At 43.1% G+C, this 21,639-nt stretch overlaps 1 protein-coding gene across 2 annotated transcripts in view; it reads left to right on the top strand.

The window, feature by feature from the left end:
* LOC142589870 (cell division cycle and apoptosis regulator protein 1-like) overlaps positions 1–21,639 on the top strand; it is a 221,717-nt gene that overhangs the window by 144,835 nt on the left and 55,243 nt on the right. For both annotated transcript variants that reach the window (XM_075701526.1, XM_075701519.1), the window contains 2 exons: positions 4,013–4,306; positions 17,733–17,993. In XM_075701526.1, the coding sequence (XP_075557641.1) occupies positions 4,013–4,306; positions 17,733–17,993 (555 nt within the window). The remainder of the gene's footprint in view (positions 1–4,012; positions 4,307–17,732; positions 17,994–21,639) is intronic.

Here is a 21,639-nt window from a genome sequence, read left to right as displayed (position 1 = left end):
AGGCGAAGTATCGATTGCGATAGTAAATTAGTAGGCAGCTATGCAATGTAGGGATAGTAGTTTTATCAGCCGTATAAAGTTGTAAACATTCGCTTACTAACTAAATTAACAAGCACAGTGTCACGCACACACAGGTAAATATGAACACATCTTGCTTGATGACCACAGAAAGTTGGAGCGAGGAAGCACGGCAACAGCAGCGAGCGAATTGACCATCGCATTGTCTCTCGCGCCAATGCGAACTAAACGTTGAAAGCACAGCACATACGAAGCTACCGGCACTCTGCATGCACTTTGGCCGTATCGCAAATCACTTTCAAAATACGGTGGCCGTGCCGTAAGCAGCAGCCGCCGGAATAAAAAACCCTCTACCTCTCCCCTCCCCCCCCCCCTTGCCTCGCGTGCAAAAGAAGACCATGCACTTGCCCCCCATCTTGCGCCCTTACGCGTGCTATATTGAGCCGTGATTGTCGGCTTACCCTCACAAGTCAGTTGTCAGCCTGTGTCAGCATGGCAAAAGTACATTTATGTTTTATACGCCCGATTTTGACTAAAATTGCCGCTGTTTTCGTCTGCTGTAGTCGATAGTCCATTGTAGGGCGGTCCGTTAAAAGTGAACTTCGTTGCATTCATAAAATAGGTAAGTTGAAATGTGGTCTGCTGTATGCGAAAGTGTGTTGTATGTGGGTCCGTTGTAATGAGTGTAGACTGCGTATATATGCACTGGCACACAGAACAAGGCTTCAGTAAAAAAGTGCAAAATGTACCTTTGCTTTGAGGAAGATGGTCCAGCAAACTGCTTCGATAGGTTCCTCAAAGAAAAACCCTGTATTCCTAGCTTACGTGTTTGCGCATGTTCATTTTAAATAAATGAAGTTAATTGAAGGAGGTTTATTTTTGATACAAAAGCATGAAATGGCACATTGAGTGAAAGAGATGCTGTCCCACTTCTCTAGCAGCACCTAAAGCCCCTTTGGCTGCGACGCCACGTCACGAGCACACCTCAATGGAGCACAGCGGGTGACAGAGAACACCTGCTGCCATAGTAGCACACCAGGTGTTGTGTGAGGGGTGAGGGCATCGTCGTGCGACAAAACACTCGCTCTTGCTCTCGGAAGCCTGTGTTATACACGCATTCCTTATGCGCATTAGCTCTCGCCTGCATTCTGATTGCACCTCCGTATGGCCAAATCGAAATGCACCGATGGCCTCAACACGCTCGCTTGCCCGCGAGGAATTCATAACTCGAAGGACCGCTCAGCAGCGTTCAATTGGACATTAATGCTTTCGCACTTGCAACTCATAAGAAGTGCTTAGGTGTCCTCGAATATTTTTTCTTTGTGCACCTTCTAAAGGAAAGTCAACCATTAAATATCTGCTTCTTCGACTGCGAGCAGCATTGGATACAAAGGGTTAAGGTAGAACTAACCTTAGAAAAATATACAGATACAGTCATTGACCAATTTTTCAGAGCATTATTTTTTCAGATCTGTCATTTATACCTGCCCTCAGTAGCAACACTAACTTATGGAACCAGTGTATAAACGGCAGCCATTATTATATTTCGGCTGCTGTTATGTGAATAATTCATGAATAAACTTGATGAATATATCTGTTTGTGCTTAAATGTAGCACACTGCAAGTAACAAGCAGTGCGCCCCTTCACAGCATCCCTACAGAACAAAGGCAGTGGATATTTAATGAACAATCAACATTTAGGGTAATCATACAATGTTTAGTATATTTCATCTAATATACTAGTACTTTTTTGGCTTCGGTGATAGTATTTTTCATATTCCAAGATTGGCAAGTCTAGGTCTAGATGCCAGATGGTCCAACTCTCTGATCCCCTTTCCTCATTCCCCACCTCCTGCACGCAAGTTGTGCAGAGAAGCTGGGACTCTTGGACCTTTCTTCTACATTCCATCATTCCAACATAAAGACAAAGCTGTGGGAAACGGTGAAGATGTAGTGCAGAAAGCGACAGAGCTCATTATGCAGCATTATTAGCTAAGATGGCAGCATCAACAACTTTGTTGTACTAGACTTCATGCAAAACTTGCCTGCTATGGTCAAGTACATGTCACAAGTCAAGAACGCAGGAGAGGCTCCTCCCCAAAAGCAGTGCATCTGCCCTTTGTCCTCCAGGAGATGCAGGAAGAGAAGGCATCTCAGCTGTTCAGCAACAATGAACATGCTGCATTCATACACCTTATGCTCAAACAGCCAAAATTCTCAAAATTGCTGAGAAAGTGGGTTAAAACAAAAATTTATTGTTTGAAAAGTGACTAGAAGAGGTATTTCCCCGTACTCTCCTTGTCCACCACTTGCCTAGAAGATGCATCTTGACAGGCTTAGTGACCCGGTTGACCCCTTCACATGAAGGCATGGGCATCACACTTCACAAACAGGAAGCTTCCACAGCAGAGGAATTTCATGAAAAAGAAACACCTGAGCAAGATAATGGACATGGATACCTAGGAGAATGAAGGATAGGGAGAACAGGCATGTGTAAAATGTTCCCTTTGAGGGTTACTTGTTGCTGCATTCTTGAATTGTCACCGATTGTAGTGCTTGACACCCGAGTATGACCTGTGCTAGGAGAAACATTGAGTGTTAAACACTGTTTTGATTCTATGTTAGCAGAGAGTTATTTGTATGAAGAAATTATTTTCAAATCAGTGCAGAGACGTAGGCAAAATGGCTTGACGTATTACTCTACAGTGGAACACTGCAATAAAAGGTTTATGTGCCATGTAAAATCCAGCATAATTATGTATGTTCTAGTCACTGCCGAGTATGTTCTGTTCGATGAAAAATTATTTTACCAGTAGTGGGGCTATTACTTGCGCGTACATATATGTAAGGCAGTGTACTACAAAGATATTTTTTTTATTCTAAATGGTGTTGCTTTCCTTCCGCTTGTTGTCACATACACACTAGCGGAAAAGCTTGCAAAACGATTCGCGGCAGTTTTTTTGGTGCTGCAGGAGGGATCGGTCCTGCCCCCCCCCCCCCCCCTTTTTTTTTTCCGCGGCAGCAAGTGAGTTGCGAATTCCAGAAACCAATGGGAGCGGCCCCTTCAGTGACGTGCGTGGGGGAAACTGGTGTCATACGGACCGGCCCAATTGCTCTATTTATACTCTCGTCTGGTTCAGCTGGACCGCTTGTTTCGCACTATTGTCTGCTCGTGTGAGCTCTCGCTCACACTTGTTTTGGTTGGCTTTGTTGGTCTCGTATATGCATTTACAATGACAAGTGGAAAAACTTCTTAAGACGACAGCCTTTCGTCACCTGCCACATGTTTTGATTTAGATTCTGGGGCAGGGCATGCGTTACTGCTAACACAACATTTAACACCTTGCTTCAGCTATACTCAAGGGGGAATGTCACTGTACATTTCCCATCTGTTTCTGAATTGGTAGACTGCAAGAAAAAAAAACAATGTAGGCCTTGCATAACTCCTGGAATGACATTGTACAACAGCCCCATTCAAGCATGCTGATCTTTCTCTACATTGGTTTTTCTCTCCGTTAGCACTGCAAGTGTTCATGTGGACCAATAGGCATGAGTGAAATGGTCCATGTTTTGACGTTATTTTCTTTTTTTAATTGTGCATGCCAGGAATTAATAAAGGGACAGTATTACATAAGGATTCCTTTTGCTCAATTTTATTCCTTTCTTATCTACTGTTTACAGCCAGCCGATGCCAGTGATAATGTGGGTGGAGTGCTGCTTGGGCCGCTGTTACAGCAAACGCAAGAAAGAATAGTTTTGTAATAGGATTATTACATTATCCCTGCCAAGTTTTCTGAACTGCTCAGGTTATAATTCAGCTCAATGATGTTTAGCTCAAAAAAAAAAAAAAAGGTGTTTACTATACTTTTTCATGATATCTGTGTCTGCTGTTGTGTATGGAGGGGATAACAATTGTGAAACATACAGAGCTCCTGCACAGTCTGTTCAAAGGCTTGAATGTTTCGCAAATGTAAGTGCGGTGTTGTCTCTGCAGGTTGGTGATCTACGTGTGGAGCTGGAGTTGCGTGGCTTGTCCACAAAAGGCCTGAAGTCACAGCTGGTTGCACGGCTTAGCAAGGCTCTCAAGGCAGAGGCGGAAATGGCTGAGGGCAATGAGGAGGAGGAGGAAGAGGAAGAAGCTGAGGAGGAAGTTGAGGAGGAGGAGGTTGAGGGTGAAGACCCAGTGGAAGAGGCTGTGCTGGATGAGGTCAAGGAAGAGGCCGGTGATGAACTCAAGGAAGGGGAAGATACTGACAGGCCTGAAGAAGAGAAGGAGGCTCTTGGTGAGGTATGCATAGGCCCAACTTTTTATTTGCTGGGAAGTATTGCTTCATAATTGACTTATATTCTTCTCATTTCACTTTCTTTAGTATTCTCAAGATTGCACCTGAAATTCATTTTATTTTATTTTTCTTTCTTATTTTTTCGTTTCTGCTTATTCCTTTTCCTGCCTTTTGCTTTAAAGCTTTTTTCTTGTGTACCACCGGTCAACATTGATTAGGCAAAAAAAACTGTTTGGCTGCTCAGTATATACAAGCGACACAAGTGTCTGCCTCCACCCCCTTTGTTAATGAAATTAGTTCGGCACCTCCCTCCTCTTTGTAAACATAGGCAGTGTGAAATTCTAGCCTACAAGTACAAGATCAGAAGAAGAAAAAGCACCTGCCGTTCTTTCGGCTAAGTGACTGTGGTGGGTGGCTGCAATAATCTGTGGCTTAGGCAGATTTTTTAGAGCCGTGAACAACTTAACCCCTTCCATGCCGTGGACAAGCTCGGTTCATCCACGCATTTCTGGTAAAAAGGCCAAGCATGAGCCCCGCCCGTCGACAGTACTTTCTTTCTTTCTTCTTCTTCTTTTTCAATGCCATTGATGAGCTGGTTTCGTCTTAGTGGTCTGTCATGCTTTTGGTAGATGGCAACACACAGTTTGTGGGGTAGCACAAACAGAAGCAAGTTTATTCTAATGGAAGAAGTAAAGCATGTTGGCAACTGGGCTCTTTAAGAATAATTTGGCCATTTTTGGTCCATTTCATTATAATAGTGTGGTATGGAAAGGGTTAAGACAACTAGTAAAATGCTTGCACCTGCCCAGGACCACTTGCCACGAAGTGGTTATGACCAGGTAGGTGACAAGTGGTAGGCACTGGTAAGCATTTATCTCCATAGTGTTGCAGCATGGAGGAGGCCTATAAGCTCCCTCTGGTACAAGTGTTCAAAAGAAATTTCTTGAAATGAGATGCTTAGAGAAAGGAGTGTATATGAGGCCAAGTGTTGAGCCCCTAGCCAGGCACTTAGCGACTCCAGGGTCAACCATGTAGAGTATACCACTGAATGATCTGTGAGGTTTTGTTTCAAGTCTTGTCGCATTTTGGTCAAGATTTCAGCCCATTATGCATTCTTTAAGGTGACCATCTACTCTTCGGAACATGCGTTGAAACTATCTCGCTCTGCATCTCACCATGTTCATACATCAAATGACCATTTCGTGAAATAGTGAATTTGTCTAAGGGTGTGTGAACACTGTATTCGAAAATTTCTAATAATGAATAGAATAATGTTCTATTTGATTCAGCCTTCGAGTCGAATAGTCATTATACATAACTGCGAATATTTTTCGAATACTTTTTAAATACTTCGAAATGGCAACTGCACCAAATTAAAACGAAATTGGAACAAAAGTATGGTAAATTTTCACCCCCCGAGCATACTTTTGACATAAAAGATTAGAACTTCCACTGTGCAGCAGCCTACTTTACTTAGGTAGGTAGCCATACTTTACAGGCTGTACAGCAATCATTCATGCTATCTTAGGAGCCCTGTTCATGCGAAGAAACTACCGTATTTACTCGCATAATGATCGCACTTTTTTGTCAGAAAAATTGACGCAATATCAGCGGTGCGATCATTACGCGGGTTAAATTTCCTGCGAAAAGAAAAAATTTTTTTCGTCCCGCGTTTGCTGCGGAACACCAAAACAAAAATGGCGGCCAGTGGAGCAAGCCAAACGCGCGGAACGCAATTTTCTTATTCTTCTCGTGAGTACATTACGTGCATTAAAACAGTTTCTTCCGTATCAGTAATGAATAATATCGTTAATATCTGCAAGTTTGCGACAATGACGTAGCCATGTCCACTTTGAGGGGACAGAACAGATGGGCGTGCTTAGCTGCCAGTGACATGTGCCAGTGAAACACATGGCCGGCATGCTGCGGAAACTGCGGCATCTGTCTTCACTACTATCCTAATACGGCAAGTTTCTGCTAAGGGTGGGTGAATATCTTAGCTGTGTTACAAGCGTAGGCGTAGGAATAGGGTACATTTTTAACGTATCAGTGTATACGTGGCTACTATCGTTGCCGCTCGCGATTTGTTGCGTGCCCACGAGTGCAGATGAGAAGAAGCGAAAGGCGCCTTTTTTGTTGTTGTTGACCACAACCTACACACACACAAAACCTACACGTAATAAAGGCAAGTTTGGTTGTAGCTTTTTTTTTAGTCATGGAAGTGCGGAAAGTGATGAAAGTAACGAAATGAGGCATCTACTTAAAAATGTTTGGTGCGTGCAGACCGCTTGGTTTGTCTTGAAGACTTGTTCACGTAACATTCGACAGATGGTAAGCGCGATCATTATTAGCTAGACTTGGCACACGACATATCGCTGCGGCAAGGTCGGGGTGTGATCATTACACGGGAAATAAAACAAATCGAATTTTGACGACAAAATTCAGGGGTGCGATCATTATGCGAGTAAATACGGTACTTGCTTGCTTCTAATGCTGAATTTGTGCTTTTAATAAACAACACTTGATAATTTAATATGGGATGACAGAACTTGCTGACATTAAGAATTCTGGGATATGAACAAACATCGTTTTATATTAACTGCGATAACGGCTGTTCATTATTCGAAAACTATTTGAGAAGTATTATATGTTCGATTCGATTTCCATCAGGCACTATTCAATTCATATTTGATTTGGTCTCAAAAATGTCTGTTCGTACATCCCTTACTTTAACTGTCTGTATATTTCTTAACCCTTTCAGGGTCGATTTTTTTTCGCCATATGTGGCCGCCCAGGGTCGATTTTTATTGCAGATTCCAATTCTCCTGAGGGACCTATTTCGAAAAAAAATTGCCGTAATTTTTCTAGGGTGACCGTAAAGTGATAAAAAAATATTTTTCATTGCTATATATGTACTCTCTATTCGTGAATAACAACAATAAAAAAAGGACATAAACTTATCAGAATTTAAAGTTTGATGCATTGTTATAGTTCAAGGCTCAGAATATGCACGCATGAGAATTTCGCAAGTCTCAAACGTTCCTGCTCTTACAGTAATGTTTACGTCCATAGCGTAATCGAACTGCGTAGGTGAGTGCACTCAAGAAAGCTGTCTGGTTCTGTTGCCATTAAAAAAGCAAAACATGTGACAAACTTCCGCTGACCTTCATCTTATCGCCAACCAGAGGCAATTAGATATCGCAAGTCTCCCCCCCCCCCCCCCAAAAAAAAAAAAGGAAAGGAAATGCATGCACGGTGGCATCCTTCCTATGCTCACCCCCTGTGAGCACTAAACGAGCAAGAAACAGGCGGCCACCCTTTGAGTGATTAGTAACGAGATAGTCGTTAGTTTTGCGAGCACAAGAACCTGAAACCGCCCGCGCCAGCGCCAATGCGCGAGTGGTAGTATATTGACGTGCCGGAGCAAACTAGCTCTAAAAAAACCATGCAACGAAAACCAAGGGAAGGAGACGCGAGAAAAAAATTTCCTGTATTCGCAAATAGTGGCAGCACATGCCAGGAGAGTAAAAATTAGGAAATTGGTGCGCTTTTCAAACGTACAGATGGCGCCGTAAATATATGGCATCAACCATTTTGTACTTGTTCGCGGCGCCATATATTTAAGTCATTGACCCTGAAAGGGCTAAATGCATTTTTATATTTACTAGTGAATGCCTTGGTAGCCTGGCAACTCTTGCAGATTCACAGCTGCTAACGAAATAAATTGCAAACAGTGTCTGCTGTAGTACCTGCTGATGTTTACCTGCAGCTGTTCACTTGAAACGTAATGCAAACTACTTTTCCATAAAAAAATTGTTTATTTCAAAGCATCATTACCAATTAGCCCTTTCACTGTCTGCCCTTTCTGGCCGTGACGCACCCCCAGTGTCGGCTTGGTTTCAGAGAACGAGCATAACAGGGAATGAACATAGCAATTTATTTTTGATTATGATTGGTATACAAATAACATAGTCAATGCAATATGCACATTTCAGTGTTCTGCAGCTGTTGTTACTAAACATAATCATCATCATCAGCCTGACTATACCATCCGTTCAACATCCGAATCTGACGATGCGGAACTCATCTCTTCCTCGCATGAGACGCTGTCCGAGTCCAAATCTGAGCTCGGCTCGTATTCTGAATCTGAAGAGCCACCGCTCCAAAGAGCAGACGCAGGTCCCGCGCACTCAGCCATCCGAAAGTAACCCCGCGCAGGGAGTATGCGCTTCCAGTCACCTGCACAGCGGAGAGAATGGGAGGTTGTGTGATCAAGAAGACAGAGGGAGATGAAAAAAGGCTAAAACAAAGTTCGAAGGGGTTTATGTTTACTGCTGCAAGTCGGAAGCGAGGGTGCGGTGAGAGAGGGAAAGCAGCAATCGAGTCACTCTTTTCGGAGAAGCAACGGCATGTGCGCCTGAACTTGACGCGCCGTAGCAGACACACCAACAGAAGAAAAATAAAAACCTTCAAACCAGCGGAGATGGCAGAACAAACCTTCAACCCATAACCACACGCGCGCGACGCATGATCCAGCGAACGCAGAGTCACCGCGCCACTCAGCAAAGAGAAAGTGGGGAGTGGCAGTCGCACCGTACTCTTCAATACATGGACTAACACAGGTCGGGGCGAAAATACGAACTTGTAGAAAGAGTCAACAGATGGCGTGGCCAGTCTAGGAGCGCCAGCTTTGCGCTCAGGCGCGAAATTTTGAATGCACGATAGAGAACGTACCAGTACGTCCGTGACAGCGAAGGGGTTAATAAAGGGAAAATCAAACATCCACCCGTTCATAGCAATTGCTACAAAGGAACATTGCTACATTAGAGCTCAGTGACCAATTTTACTCAGTGACCAGTTCTTCTAGGATGGCTATGGCTAATGTCCCTCAATGAAAGTTGGTAGTGATAGCTGCGCTGGCCTTCCCAGCTCAGCACTCATTTTTTACTTGTCTACACGTCTGCCTCAATGGTGGTGCTGCCAACACTGTTGCAGCATGCCAGACAATTCCATGTACTTTTGCGCAAACTGGATAGCAATGAGTTATAATGCTTGTAGTTTAACACTGTTTTTCTCGGAAAGTGTGTCTGCAAAGTTTATTTCAACATTCAGAAGCAGGAACATTTTTGCAGCACGAAATTACAGTAGAACTTTGTTCATGTGTTTTGAAAGAGAAATATGAGAAAAAAAGCATACTAACCGAGAAAACGTACAACCCAAAGTCAATAAAATGTTTGGTGGAGTCATCTGTAGTTGACATCTACGTAATTAGAATCGTTGTGTGAATCGTGTGAATCGGTTGCGCCACGAAATGACCACATGTGCTGAGCTGGATGGGCCCCAGCGGCCTGAAAAGTGCATTCTTGTTTTTGCGGCTTTGGCAAGCTTTCATTTGCACTCCTCGAATTCGTATGAAACGGAATCGTATCAACGAGGTCCTACTGTATGTGTAATCTGTGCCAATGGAGCCACGACCATGTTAGACACCACACAAGTTCTTCTCATGGTTTGGTTCTGGTCAAGTGCAGGTTGAAATGGTGTGGTACAGGTAGAAAAGCTCTCCGCAACCACAGCTGTCACGGACTCATGGTCAGCAGCAGAATCTATGCAGTATTTGGTGCACTATGTCCGTACATGTATTGCGCCTGGTCTGTTTGCACTACAACATTCTGAACACACATCAGACACTGCTCTTTGTATCCAACAAAATCGGCCCAAAAAGCTTCTTGTGTTCCTTTGTTCCAGGTTGGCGTACTTATTTTTGCTTGAATGGACCCCTGTATCCTTGATCAAATTAGCCTTTGCCATAATCACCATGGATGTGTCATGAAATGGCCATAATTTTCTCAAAACAGCATTTATGGTGGTGTTGCACTTCTGGAGTGATGATATCTCTGGTACTACTTTTCCTATAGCAATAATGCTCTCTTTTTATCTTTTTTTTTAATTTCTTTCTCTTCTTTTTCCTTCCCTTTTTTTTTCTTTTAATCGGAAAGGTAGACAATGAGCGAGGGAAGTAGACCTAAAATATTAGCAAATACAGCTACAGAAATTCTCGAGCAGTAATTATTTGTCCTGGGTGTTACTATGTGTTCTTAAAAAAGTTTGGCATGCTATAACTTTGGTCCAGATCAGTCTAGCACATTAATAGTTTCAGCACTTCAAACTCTGATCACTAAACATCACTTTTATTTGCTAGTCTCTTTCTTAATGACCATCATTTCATGTAGAGCTCGCCTTCAAACTAGCCCAAAGGAAGGAACATGTATATTTCATAATATCTTAAAAACTACTTATTGCACAAGAAAATCAATTGCACATTTTGAAAACAGTGTGCCAATATACCTAAGTGATGCAAGTTGGATCAAAATGTACCCATAAATGTGACTGGACGAGCAGAGTGCTCTAAAGCTTAGCAGCTCGCATGTTGTGCAGTGGCAAACATGATCTGCTGTTATGCTTGTCAGAACAACACATTGATACACCTAAAGCCTTTTTTACACACACACACACACACACACACACACACACACACACACACACACACACACACACACACACACACACACACACACACACACACACACACACACACACACACACACACACACACACACACACACACAAACACACACACACACACACACACACTCATATATAGGGGGTTTCTTCAAAGCATGCAGGACCCGACGTAACATATGCAGAAAAAAGACAAATTTTTTTGGAAGCAAGTCGTGTTCACTTAACGTTTTTGGCTGATGGACCAGCCTTCGTGAGAGTACTGTACTCTGACGAAGGCTGGTCCACCGCTCGAAAACGTTTAGTAAACACTGTAGAGCATTATACAGTAGAACCTTGTTCATAAGTTTTCGAACAAAATAATGCGAGAAAAGACGTACTAACCAGGAAAACATATGATCCGAAGTAACAAAAAAAATTCGACAGACTACTATTGTTGGCATCTACGTAATGTGATGCGTCACGCAGATCCTTGTGGCACGAGATGCCGATGCGCTTTGAGCTGATGGTGCACCAGGGGCCCGAGATGCGTTGTGTTGCTTTCCTATTTCCTATGGCTAAGACTCCCAAGTTCTAGTAGTAGCACATAAGTACCTAAGAAATGGATGGGGAAACTGCGCCGCGGTAGCTTAATTGGTTAGAGCATCGCACACATAATGCGAAGACGTGCGATCATTCCCCACGTGCAGCAAGTTGTTTTTTCATCCGCTTTCATGGCCACTAATTTTTCATTTTCTTTAATTCAATTAGCAAGTACAAGTAATTTCCCCTATGTTTTCCTTGGTGTCTTTGTTTGTTGGGATTCTCATGATATGATTAATAAAAATCGGACCCCTCGGTTAACCCCCTTCCTTTTCGTTCCTATTACGTGGTGGTTTAAGAGGGTGACGGGAAACCAAAACAATATCGAGCTGGTGCGCGATGCCGGTTGCCGCCGATGCGAAAGAGGATGCTCACATGGCACCGCCTGCTGCGGTGTGATGTGAGCACCGCAGCCGCAGCGCCTGCTTACTGAAAGCGTGCACTACACTACCAATGGCACTACGCACGACGCGCTGTAGAACAGATAGGTGAAGATGCTTATTGCAATAGGTATGGCAGCGATAGCTGTGAATGCATTGTACGATGACCCAGGCGGAGGTTTGCTGGTACCAGAATAAGAAACTGTGCATGCTGTCATTTTCATGCGAGTCCGGCGGCTATATATTGTTCTCAATCGCGCGCACGGCTTGGGCCTTCTCTTGTTCACATGGGATCTAGGGGCCCAAAAACATATGCCATCGCAGTCTGCAGCAGGGAACGGGTAGTCTTTCACTGTGCTACGCTTCCAACGGCAGCAGATGGGCAAAGATGCTTATCGCAATAGCATTGGCGGTGATAGCTGTGAAGGCCGCGTGTGACGACCCCGGAGGTTTGCTGATACCGAAATGAGAAAGTGAGTGCTTGCCGGCATTTCACGTGAGACGGGTGGGCGAGTATTGCGGTGAAGCTGCCACGGCGGGCAGCTATATACTGTTCTTAATCGCGCATTTTCTTGTTTACATGTTATCTAGCTGCTGGAAAATCTATACGATCGCAGTTGGGTGACGCACTGAACGTTGGTGCCGAAAGTGCTGTTTTCCGGGAATGTATGAACCGGAAAAAAGGAGCATATCTATTGGGTCATTTTAGATGTTCTCGATTGCAAACATTGGCACCGGGAAAACATACATAACGAGAACGTATCAACGAGGTTCTACTGTACCTGTTCTCAGCTTCCCTGTGAAGAAAAGTTTGTAAATTTTTAATCGGCAAAATATAAAAGCTTTCGGCATTTTTTCATCAAGTATTAGCATTTTTTGGATTTGAATCTAGTGTTTCCAAGAAGTTAGGTTTGGCAGGTCAAGGTAGATCCGGTGGTAGGAAGCTGAAAGGGTAGGCAAATATGGAGAGAGCATAGAGAATATCGGAGTGGAATGTTCGGGGGCAGGGATTGGGAAAGCACATATATTATGTTGTGATAGTACACAACAGTACTTCTGGAAAGGCAAGGGGCACAATACCACAGCTACTTCACATAGTTAGTGGGAACGAAAGGGAAAGCACTTTTCGAGGAGGTTGAAGAGGCATTCTCTCTGCTGCATTCAGGCTCTCAAAAAGAAACTTTTATAAGTAAATGGAAGGTTTTCAGTGTTCTCCTAAGTTGTTCCACCATGAAATATTGCCTTTGCTCTTAAAAAAGGGCCCTGAACCACCATTGTTTGAAACCTCAAAAAAACCCTTAGAACGAGTATGGTGCCGCCCAGGAATATATACAGTCGAACCCGTTTATAACGAACTCGCAAGACAACTCCAATCAGTTCAATATAGAGCATAATTCGATATAAGCCTGCTAAATAATTGAATGTCATAAAAGCACATACCATTTATTAAATCACTTTATTGATGAAACTAGCTTAGTTTCGCATAAATTAGTCCTGCATTTTCTTCTGCTTGGGCAATTTCGCTGCTTGCGACGCACGCACTTCCCCACATTGTCAAAAGGAGTCAGAGCAGCTGAGGCCACAACCTTCCGCATTCGCGCAGAAGCACCAGACTAGTGCGACTGCACCAATCACTTCGGAGGATGTGGGCAAAGGACCGTCGTTGCTTTCCTCATTGTGACCACTTTCATTTGTGCTTGGTACGATGTTGGCGATGTAGTCTTCGTTTTCGGGCTCTCCCGTGGTCGCGACACCATCATCTGCACTCACAAACTCGTCCACCGTTGATTCATCAACAGCTTCCAAAAATTCTGACAGCTCGCTCCAAACTTCAACAACTCCTGCAACGGCTTCGTCACATTCATTAGAATTTACAGTCATCACCGAGCACACGGAAACCGGCATGTATGAAGAACCACTTGTACACGGCCATGCGTACGCGTCTGGCACCACGTGCACCAGGTTGTGAGTTTGGCCGCTTTAGCCCTAATCGTGCCGAGAGTTCTCCTTGGAATCTAGCACACTGCGAGGACATACGACTTCTCATCGGGTTCGACCCGATTTATGATTTCGAGATTCACGATGAAAGGCGAATTCTGCCGCTTCGTCACGGCAACACTGCGGGAGAAGGTCCACAAGGCGCAAACACAATAAACAAGAAAAGCAGCGAGACAACTTGCACTTTTGCCATCTTGCACGACGAGAGAACAGAAGACTCTGATTGGCTGTCTGAGCAAGCGCTGCAGGCGGGCCAGGATCATATTTTGCAGAAGGTGTCGACAGCTCACCCAAGCAGCTCGAGGCAGTGCGGTCACGGTAGGGAGAGCGGTTTGATGGAGCCACACTGCCGCCAGGTTTCCCCGCTACCGCGAGGGAAAGCCAACTTCTGGGGCACTCTCCCGCCGCTTGACGTTCAATATATCGGAAGTCGCTTCTATTTTTGTTCGATGTAAGCGTAATTTTTGCTATATATTCTCATTGTAACTATACCGTGACCAGAAATTGTTCAATATATAGAATAATTCGATGTAAACGGGTTCGATATAGTTGGGTTCGACTGTACCACAATAATTTTTCAAAAAGACCTAGCTTGATTGTAGATACTGCGAGCACAATATTTATCTTTCCCATTTCCCCTCAATGTCACCCATTCTGAAGGAACGGGGCAGCCACCTGTGGCATTACCGCAAGAAGGCTTGTCATGTACCCTGCAACAGTCGAGGTATTTACGTTGTGTGCAACTGTAGTGCATGGCAGAGCTGGATTGCACGCTCGCGCTCATGTGCTCCAGTGTAGCTCTGCTACGTGATGTGGACTGGCTTTGTCCTCCACAGATGGTAGACAAATCCACATTGCACATTTTCAAGTGCTATCAATAGCTCAATACAAAGCATGTCTAGCCAAGAGTGGCCAGGAGTGCACCTGCTAGCGCACGTGCCCCTTGTGAGGCACTGCAGGCGTAGCATACTTGTGACCTGAGCTTAAGTTTCACATCATTTGAGGCTAGTTAAGTGTTCAAAACTAATCGAAATTATTGAGACACCACAGCTATGACACCAATAAGCAGTGTGGCCATAGCTGCATTCTTACATGGGCACATACAGCAGAGCATAAGCAGACGACAGTCTGCTTTTTCAGGAAGTGCCCAATTCTTATCAAAATTCAAAGCGAAATTTTTTGCCTACTTCCGCCTGTTTAGTAAAGGTGTGTTAATATACAGAGAAACAGTAGGAAGAAGCACAGTGATCCAAGCAACTGTCTTGATTAGACAGCTTTAGTAGAGTGTGTATGGCTCGCTTCATTTAGTCTGCTGTATCCTAATAATTTGCACATAGCCTCTCAGTGGAGCACTAGTGGGAACACTAATGCACTTGCACACAGCTTGTACCAGCATCAGAATGCAGAACGCTGCCCACGTTCTGCTACAAAATTAATTGAGCGGAGTGCTAGGGTGCATCTACTTCGTTTCTTTGTTCGTTTCCAGCCAAGCTGGAGAGTGCGTCTCTGGCATCGTTGGCAGATGCGCTAGTTAAGTGAACTCAATACAGTTCATGCAGCTGCCGGCGCACGTGAAATGTGAGTGCAGCGTAGTGCAAGCAATGCTCTGCTAAAACTGACTGTTAGTGTCAGCTATTGGCTAATAGCAGCAGTCTATGAAAATCTTTCAATCTGACGACATATCTAAGTCGCCAGCTGCTTCTTAATGGATGAGTGGAAAGTCCCTGTTTAAAAAAAGAGTGTTTATGAAAAGGTGACTTCACACTCTACTTGGGAGCTCCACATGCCACATATGAGTACAAAATTTGGCTGACATGGTCACAGCAGTGTATGCTATCTGCACAATGTGTTTTTTTCACTAAGCCCAAGGAGCAGTTCAGGGCTCCCTTAAAATTGCATATGACCACCTGTAAACTAGGACCCAGAGCTCTGGAAGTACTGTATTAGACAGGTACTTGGTTTGACAGGAGGTCCTAAGCAAGAACTGTGTTCAAATGAGCACATGGTACTACTGTGGAGAACACTGTAATCATAATTTGAAATGCCTAGGCACTGCTTGCCAGCTTGTTGTAAATACTTGGTCAGAACTGAAATGTTTGAAAAGAAGCTTTCAGGGTCTTGTGGAGCAGGTCAAGCATACTTATCTTGAAAACCTTGGTGTGAAGTTGCTCAATGATTCCAAAGAGTTCTGGAGATTTGTTAGGCGTAATGGTAAAGAAAACAATTCTATCCCCCCCTTAAAGAGCTCTGAAACCATAATTGATGCTGATAAAGACAAAGTGAAACTCTTTAGCAATTTTTTCTTGTCAGGGTTTAGACCAAAGCATTCTCGAACTGTCAATGTGATCTTCCAAATGGACATTAATCAAATGCCTGAGGTTATATTTGGTGTAGAAGGTTTACTAAAATTAAATTACTGCAGGAGATGAAGCCGACGATCACTTGTGGCCCTGATTATATTCCGGCAGCGATTCTTAAGGACTGTTCTGGATCGGTTATTTACAAAGTGTTTATCCGAGTCTTGTTTACCGCGTAATTGGAAGCTGGCACGTGTTGTACCCATTCACAAAGGCAGATCCAGAAGTTCCGTTGAAAACTACAGACTGGTGTCTTTAACAAGTATCACATGCAAGAAAAACCATGTGCTCTAGTCAGCATGGTTTTTGACAAGGTTTTTGCATGTTCTACACAGTTAGTAGAATTCTTTCATGATCTGGCCTCGGCAATAGACAAAACCAAAATAATAGACTGCATATTTCTAGATTTCAAAAAAGCTTTCTATGTGGTTGCACATGATCTTCTCATCTCAAAACTTAGGGCCTACAAATTGGACAACAGTGTCATAGCTTGGATTGCCAAATATCTTTGTGCAAGACAGCAGTCTGTGGTACTCAACGGTTTTTCTTCTGTATATGTTCCAGTGACCTCACATGTTCCTCAGAGATCAGTTTTGGGTCCCCTTTTATTTTTACTCTTCATGATTGATATTGAAAGAGACCTTACATCTGCATTTAAAATATTTGCGGATGACTGTTTCATCTATAAAGTCAGAGATAACGCAAGTGACATTTCGTCATTACAGACTGATTTAGACTATAGGAACATGGTGTAATACGTGGGAAATGTCACTAAATGTTCAAAAATGTGTTCATGTCACCTTTTCAAGGAATCGCACATTTCAGTCATGCACTTATACCTTGAGTAATATGGCAATAAAGAAGCTTGACAAATACAAATATTTAGGAATTTTAATGACGTCTCACCTAACATGGAACAGGCACATTACGCATATTAAGAATAAGCCAGGTTCATTGGGACTCCTGCACTTATAACTTCAGTCAGTTACCGGATAAACTAAAAGAGCAATTGTATTTCACTTATGTTCCTAGTTTACTTGATTACGGTTGTATCTGTTGGGATCTGCACACGGCTGATCTCACGGAACAGCTTGAAAGAGTGCAGAATAGAGTAGGTAGGTTTGTTCTTAATAATTATAGTAGAAAATTAAGTACGACAGAAAGTAAAATTAAGTTATCGTGGCAAGCATAGACTGGCAAAAAAATCTCAGGTTCAAATTTTTTCACGCTATTTATTATTCAAAAACAGGGATCGAGAGAAAGTTATATCAAGTCACCTACTTATACGTCGTTGAGACGCAATCATGCACTGAAAATCCGCGAGTTTCTTTTCAGCGATGTCTTTAGGTATTCTTTTTTTGTTCTATCAGTGAGAGAATGGAATGCTCTTTCGCCTGACATTGCTAATATTGAAAGCAATGATGCGTTTTATTGCATGTTATACATGTGATAACTTGTTTCTTCCTTTAAAATGTAATCCCCGCTGCTGTAATGATGCAGGTATGTAATAAATAAAATAAATAAATAAACGAAAGCTATATCTGTGTTGAGGTAAATGAAATATTCCATGCGGTAAATACTGTCCTGTTTTGCAGGCTGAAGAAAAGCAAGCGGAGTCAGTGGATGTGGCCAAGGAAGAAGCCATGGATGGAGCCAAGGATGAGGCAATGGAGAAAGCAACAAAACCTCCAGCAACTATTGGGAAGCCACTGCGACTTGAGGACCTGCCTAGCCAACCAAGCATTCTAGTGTACCCATCACGTACAGCTAAAGGGGGCCGTTTTGACTGCTCAGTCATGTCCTTGTCCCTACTGCTTGACTATCGCCAAGAGGATAACAAAGAGCACTCCTTTGAGGTTAGTTAGCCATGCTAAGCACTCTTTAATTTATGGCCGATAATGTATCTATGTATCAGTTGATCCATAATCAATAATTTATTAGTGATTGTGTGTTTCTTCAACTGGTGCACGACTTCCAAAACCCTAAAGACGACATATTTAAGTGGTCTCAGTTATTGACCTGATACTTTTTTTTTCAAAATAGAAAGTGTCGCGTCAGCTGCATACAGTCAGTCTCATTTTTCACACACTCTCGGGGCCGCAAAAATGTCCGAAAATTGGGCAGTCTGAAAAAAATGAGTGCACGCTTTTTACTGCCCCCAAGGGCTCAAATCGCCACAGACAGGTCCGAAATAGCTCTGAAGGCCTGCCAGTACACTTAATAGGCTTATCAGTGCTCGTAAACTGCTAGGAGATTGTGGGTGCACGTGTGTATACTACATACTGTGTCCTGTGACAGCGTCCCCTTTTAAATCTTGGTATGCTTCACTGCCTAACAGCGTTTTATTGTGGCGAAGCTGACTTTCAAGAACCAGCACTATTTAACACTTGACAATTGCCGTGCTTTCTGCACTACAAAGCCATTGAAGATGACAAAGGCAGAGTTGGCTCCATTGCCGACACCAATAAATTCCTTTAAATTCCTTCAATAAAAAAAAAAATCAATTAAACAAGCAGCATTGAACAGCAGCAAGCTTCATAGTGAACATTGAAGCAGCTAGGTGTAGCGTTGCTGTGGTGGTGGCTACAATTGCAAACGGATTGGCATGTGAGAGCACTGGTTCATGGCTGCAAAATAATAAAAATGGTGGCGATGGTGGCTTAAATTAGTGCCGTTTCGTATTTGCGGTCACTGCAAAAAAGTTGAGAAAAATCTGACAGCGAAAGGTTTCAGCCATAGAGTTTCATATTAGTATACCTAGAGGGAAATCTGGCGCTGCAATCATCCAACCATCATGGGAATGATGGGAAGTACAGGCTTCGGATTGGCATTTTGTTGACTGGCAAACTAGTCTACAAGTATTTTTTTTTTGGCAGTTTTGGTTTCGCTCCAAGCGCAATCGCTATAACCTGCAGTGGGACAGTGTGACGCAAAGCTCTCTTTCTTTGTTATGTTGCTCGAAGTGGCAATAGCGCGCTGGGCCAGCGGCTGGGACGTTTGTGTTGCGGTGTGGTGTCGAAGCCCTGTCGAGAAAGCGATGGCATCGTAAACATTGAAAGAACATGTTTTGAGCATTTGGAGCTTGGTTTGTTAAGTGTGTTAGGTTGGCGCTGTAGCGTTACATGCTTTATGAAACTTCAGGATAGGAAAAAGAAGGCACTACTGATACAAGACATATATAAGTTTCTAGTGGCTTGACAACCAAATTTTATTGAGGGCTTCATTATGCATTGCTCATTTGTGTGCTCATTGAAATGTATGTTTTAGGACTTTGAGAACACAAACTTACTTGTGATAGGAGAGGTTGCTGCTTCGTGGCTGTAGTCTAGTGACGCAAAATGGGTAAGTGCAAAGCCACGCCATAACGCTTCAGAAGCGGTACGTCAATATAAAATATAATGAAGCATAATCACAGGAGGCCACAAGCGTCCTAGCTAGCACTGCAGCAGATGTGCTTAAAAGTACTTGAAGACGTTCAGCAATCTTGACAGCTGATGCAGCCTTTCGAAAGAGTGAGAGTTCGCAAGTGCCTCTCGTCTGCGACAAGTCTCGCGTTTGTAGCGAGCAGGTGTTGTAGCAGACGACACTTGTAGCATTCCGCTCAAGGGCGCAACCCGTTCTCACAATACAAGATTTTTATTTCCATAAATACTTGATGAGTATTTTTATATAAGTACATGCACGGTTCTTATTGCTGTTGCAAAAATAAATAAATAATTATTCTCTGGCGTTAAATCGGGAACAGAATCGCACAAGAATGCATACCCTGGTGGGCCCTGGTGATAAACCGTAGTAAACCGTGCTTCCATCTCAAAGTTATACAAAGTTTATGTAGTGTGTTGTACATTATATAACATACTGCAGAAATAAAATTAGATTTTACGCAATCATATTTGAGTATAGCTTTGTTTACTGTGCCGCAAGCAAACGCCACTAGTCTAAAGATCGCAGTCAATCCGAAGCCTGTGCTTCCCGTCATTCCCATGTAGGTTGAGGCAACGCTCATGAGAGCCCCCAAAGACACTAGCACCACATTTCCCTCTAGGGTATTTATTTAGAAACTCTATGGGTTTCAGCATCAAAAATTTCAGACATTCTTATAGATACTCTCCATGGAGTATGTGTTGGCGCCGCAAAAGTATCCAAATTATTGGGGATGTCGGAAAAATCAATCATTGACTGTAGTAAAATTGTAGCATGCATCTTGATTCACTGGCAGCTGTCATTGCTCAGTCGCAGACTGAAAATTTGGAGTCAGTGACTACTGGATCGACTAGGCTTTGCTAGTTTCAGTTTCAAGGACTTTGGCGATGTAGCAAAACCAAAATATTGCCATTTCTCCTTGACTCTGTGTGGCCAAATTGGCATACCATCATGCAGGCAGAATCCAAATTGAACGGTGTACTGTAATGTGTCCAAAATTTGCACAAATTCAGTGTGGCGCTTTTCGCTTTCCCTGTACCATCAATTAAAGATACACAGAAGAGAGATTCTAAATCAGTCTATACTTTTAAAGTTTTTTTTTTCAAATCTCTATTTTCGTTTATTTTGCGGTAAGAGGTTGATTGCTAGAAGATTAAATGAAGGCCAAAGCTTCATTTTATCACATTTCACGCTAAAACTAAAGCGCTAGGTCAGTGTGACATCACGTATCAAGGTACTTTCTCGTATGACGTGGTGCCGTAAAATTTCTTAAAACTTGCTAAGTTCAGTCCTCGGCTCCTTTAGAATGCAGTCTAGTCCATCTTTACTGATGAAGAATTAACTAGACCTGAGGAGATGCCATCAAAATCCGTGACATCACAGCAAGCTAATGTGAGAACTCCAAGTGGGCAGCACCACTTGTCTTTTATTTTTGTCTATTCTGGCTTATCCTCCTGAGACCCGGGACACATTTGATTTTGGTGCACAGATTTTCCTTAAACTTTCTGAATAAGTCAGTAGGGTTATGAAGGGGAAAAATGTTAAATATTTTTTCAATAGCCGTGGTAGTTTCAGCTCAGCGTGATGTCCAATGTATTGGACACTGGGATTCTACCTGGTCATTTTTCACCCAGTACGCATGTAATGAGGTACTGCAGATTTGGGCTCAAACTCTTGTGCAAAAATGTTTTAATAACTCAAAAGGTTCCCTTCAGCAATTCTTCGCAAGATCATGTCAGTTGTCTCACCAGACACGCGAGGCCGTTCTCGTACACAAAACTATAGACACGATTTCGTCCACAAGCCATTAAATACCGACATTACTCATCTGCTGTTCATAACAAGGCCATCGCAAAAGCACAGTCAAAATAACTGGGTTGAGTCCCAGCATCCAACGTAATGGGCACGCAAAATCAAAGGAAGTGTAGATAAATGTAATTGCATGAAGAGTTAAAGTTACTATTCTGCGTGTTCACTGTTGTATTAACTTGTACTGTTATATTAACAGTACTTACTTCTCCAGCCGGTGCTATAAAACGCCGCGCCGCTGAATGCCGCCATTTTGGAACTGTTTTGGTG

This window comes from Dermacentor variabilis, chromosome 1 (genome assembly GCF_050947875.1).
Source record: "Dermacentor variabilis isolate Ectoservices chromosome 1, ASM5094787v1, whole genome shotgun sequence".
Taxonomy (NCBI): Eukaryota; Metazoa; Arthropoda; class Arachnida; order Ixodida; family Ixodidae; genus Dermacentor; species Dermacentor variabilis.
Note: the sequence above shows the minus strand (reverse complement) of the source record. Positions and strands in the feature narration are given on the sequence as shown.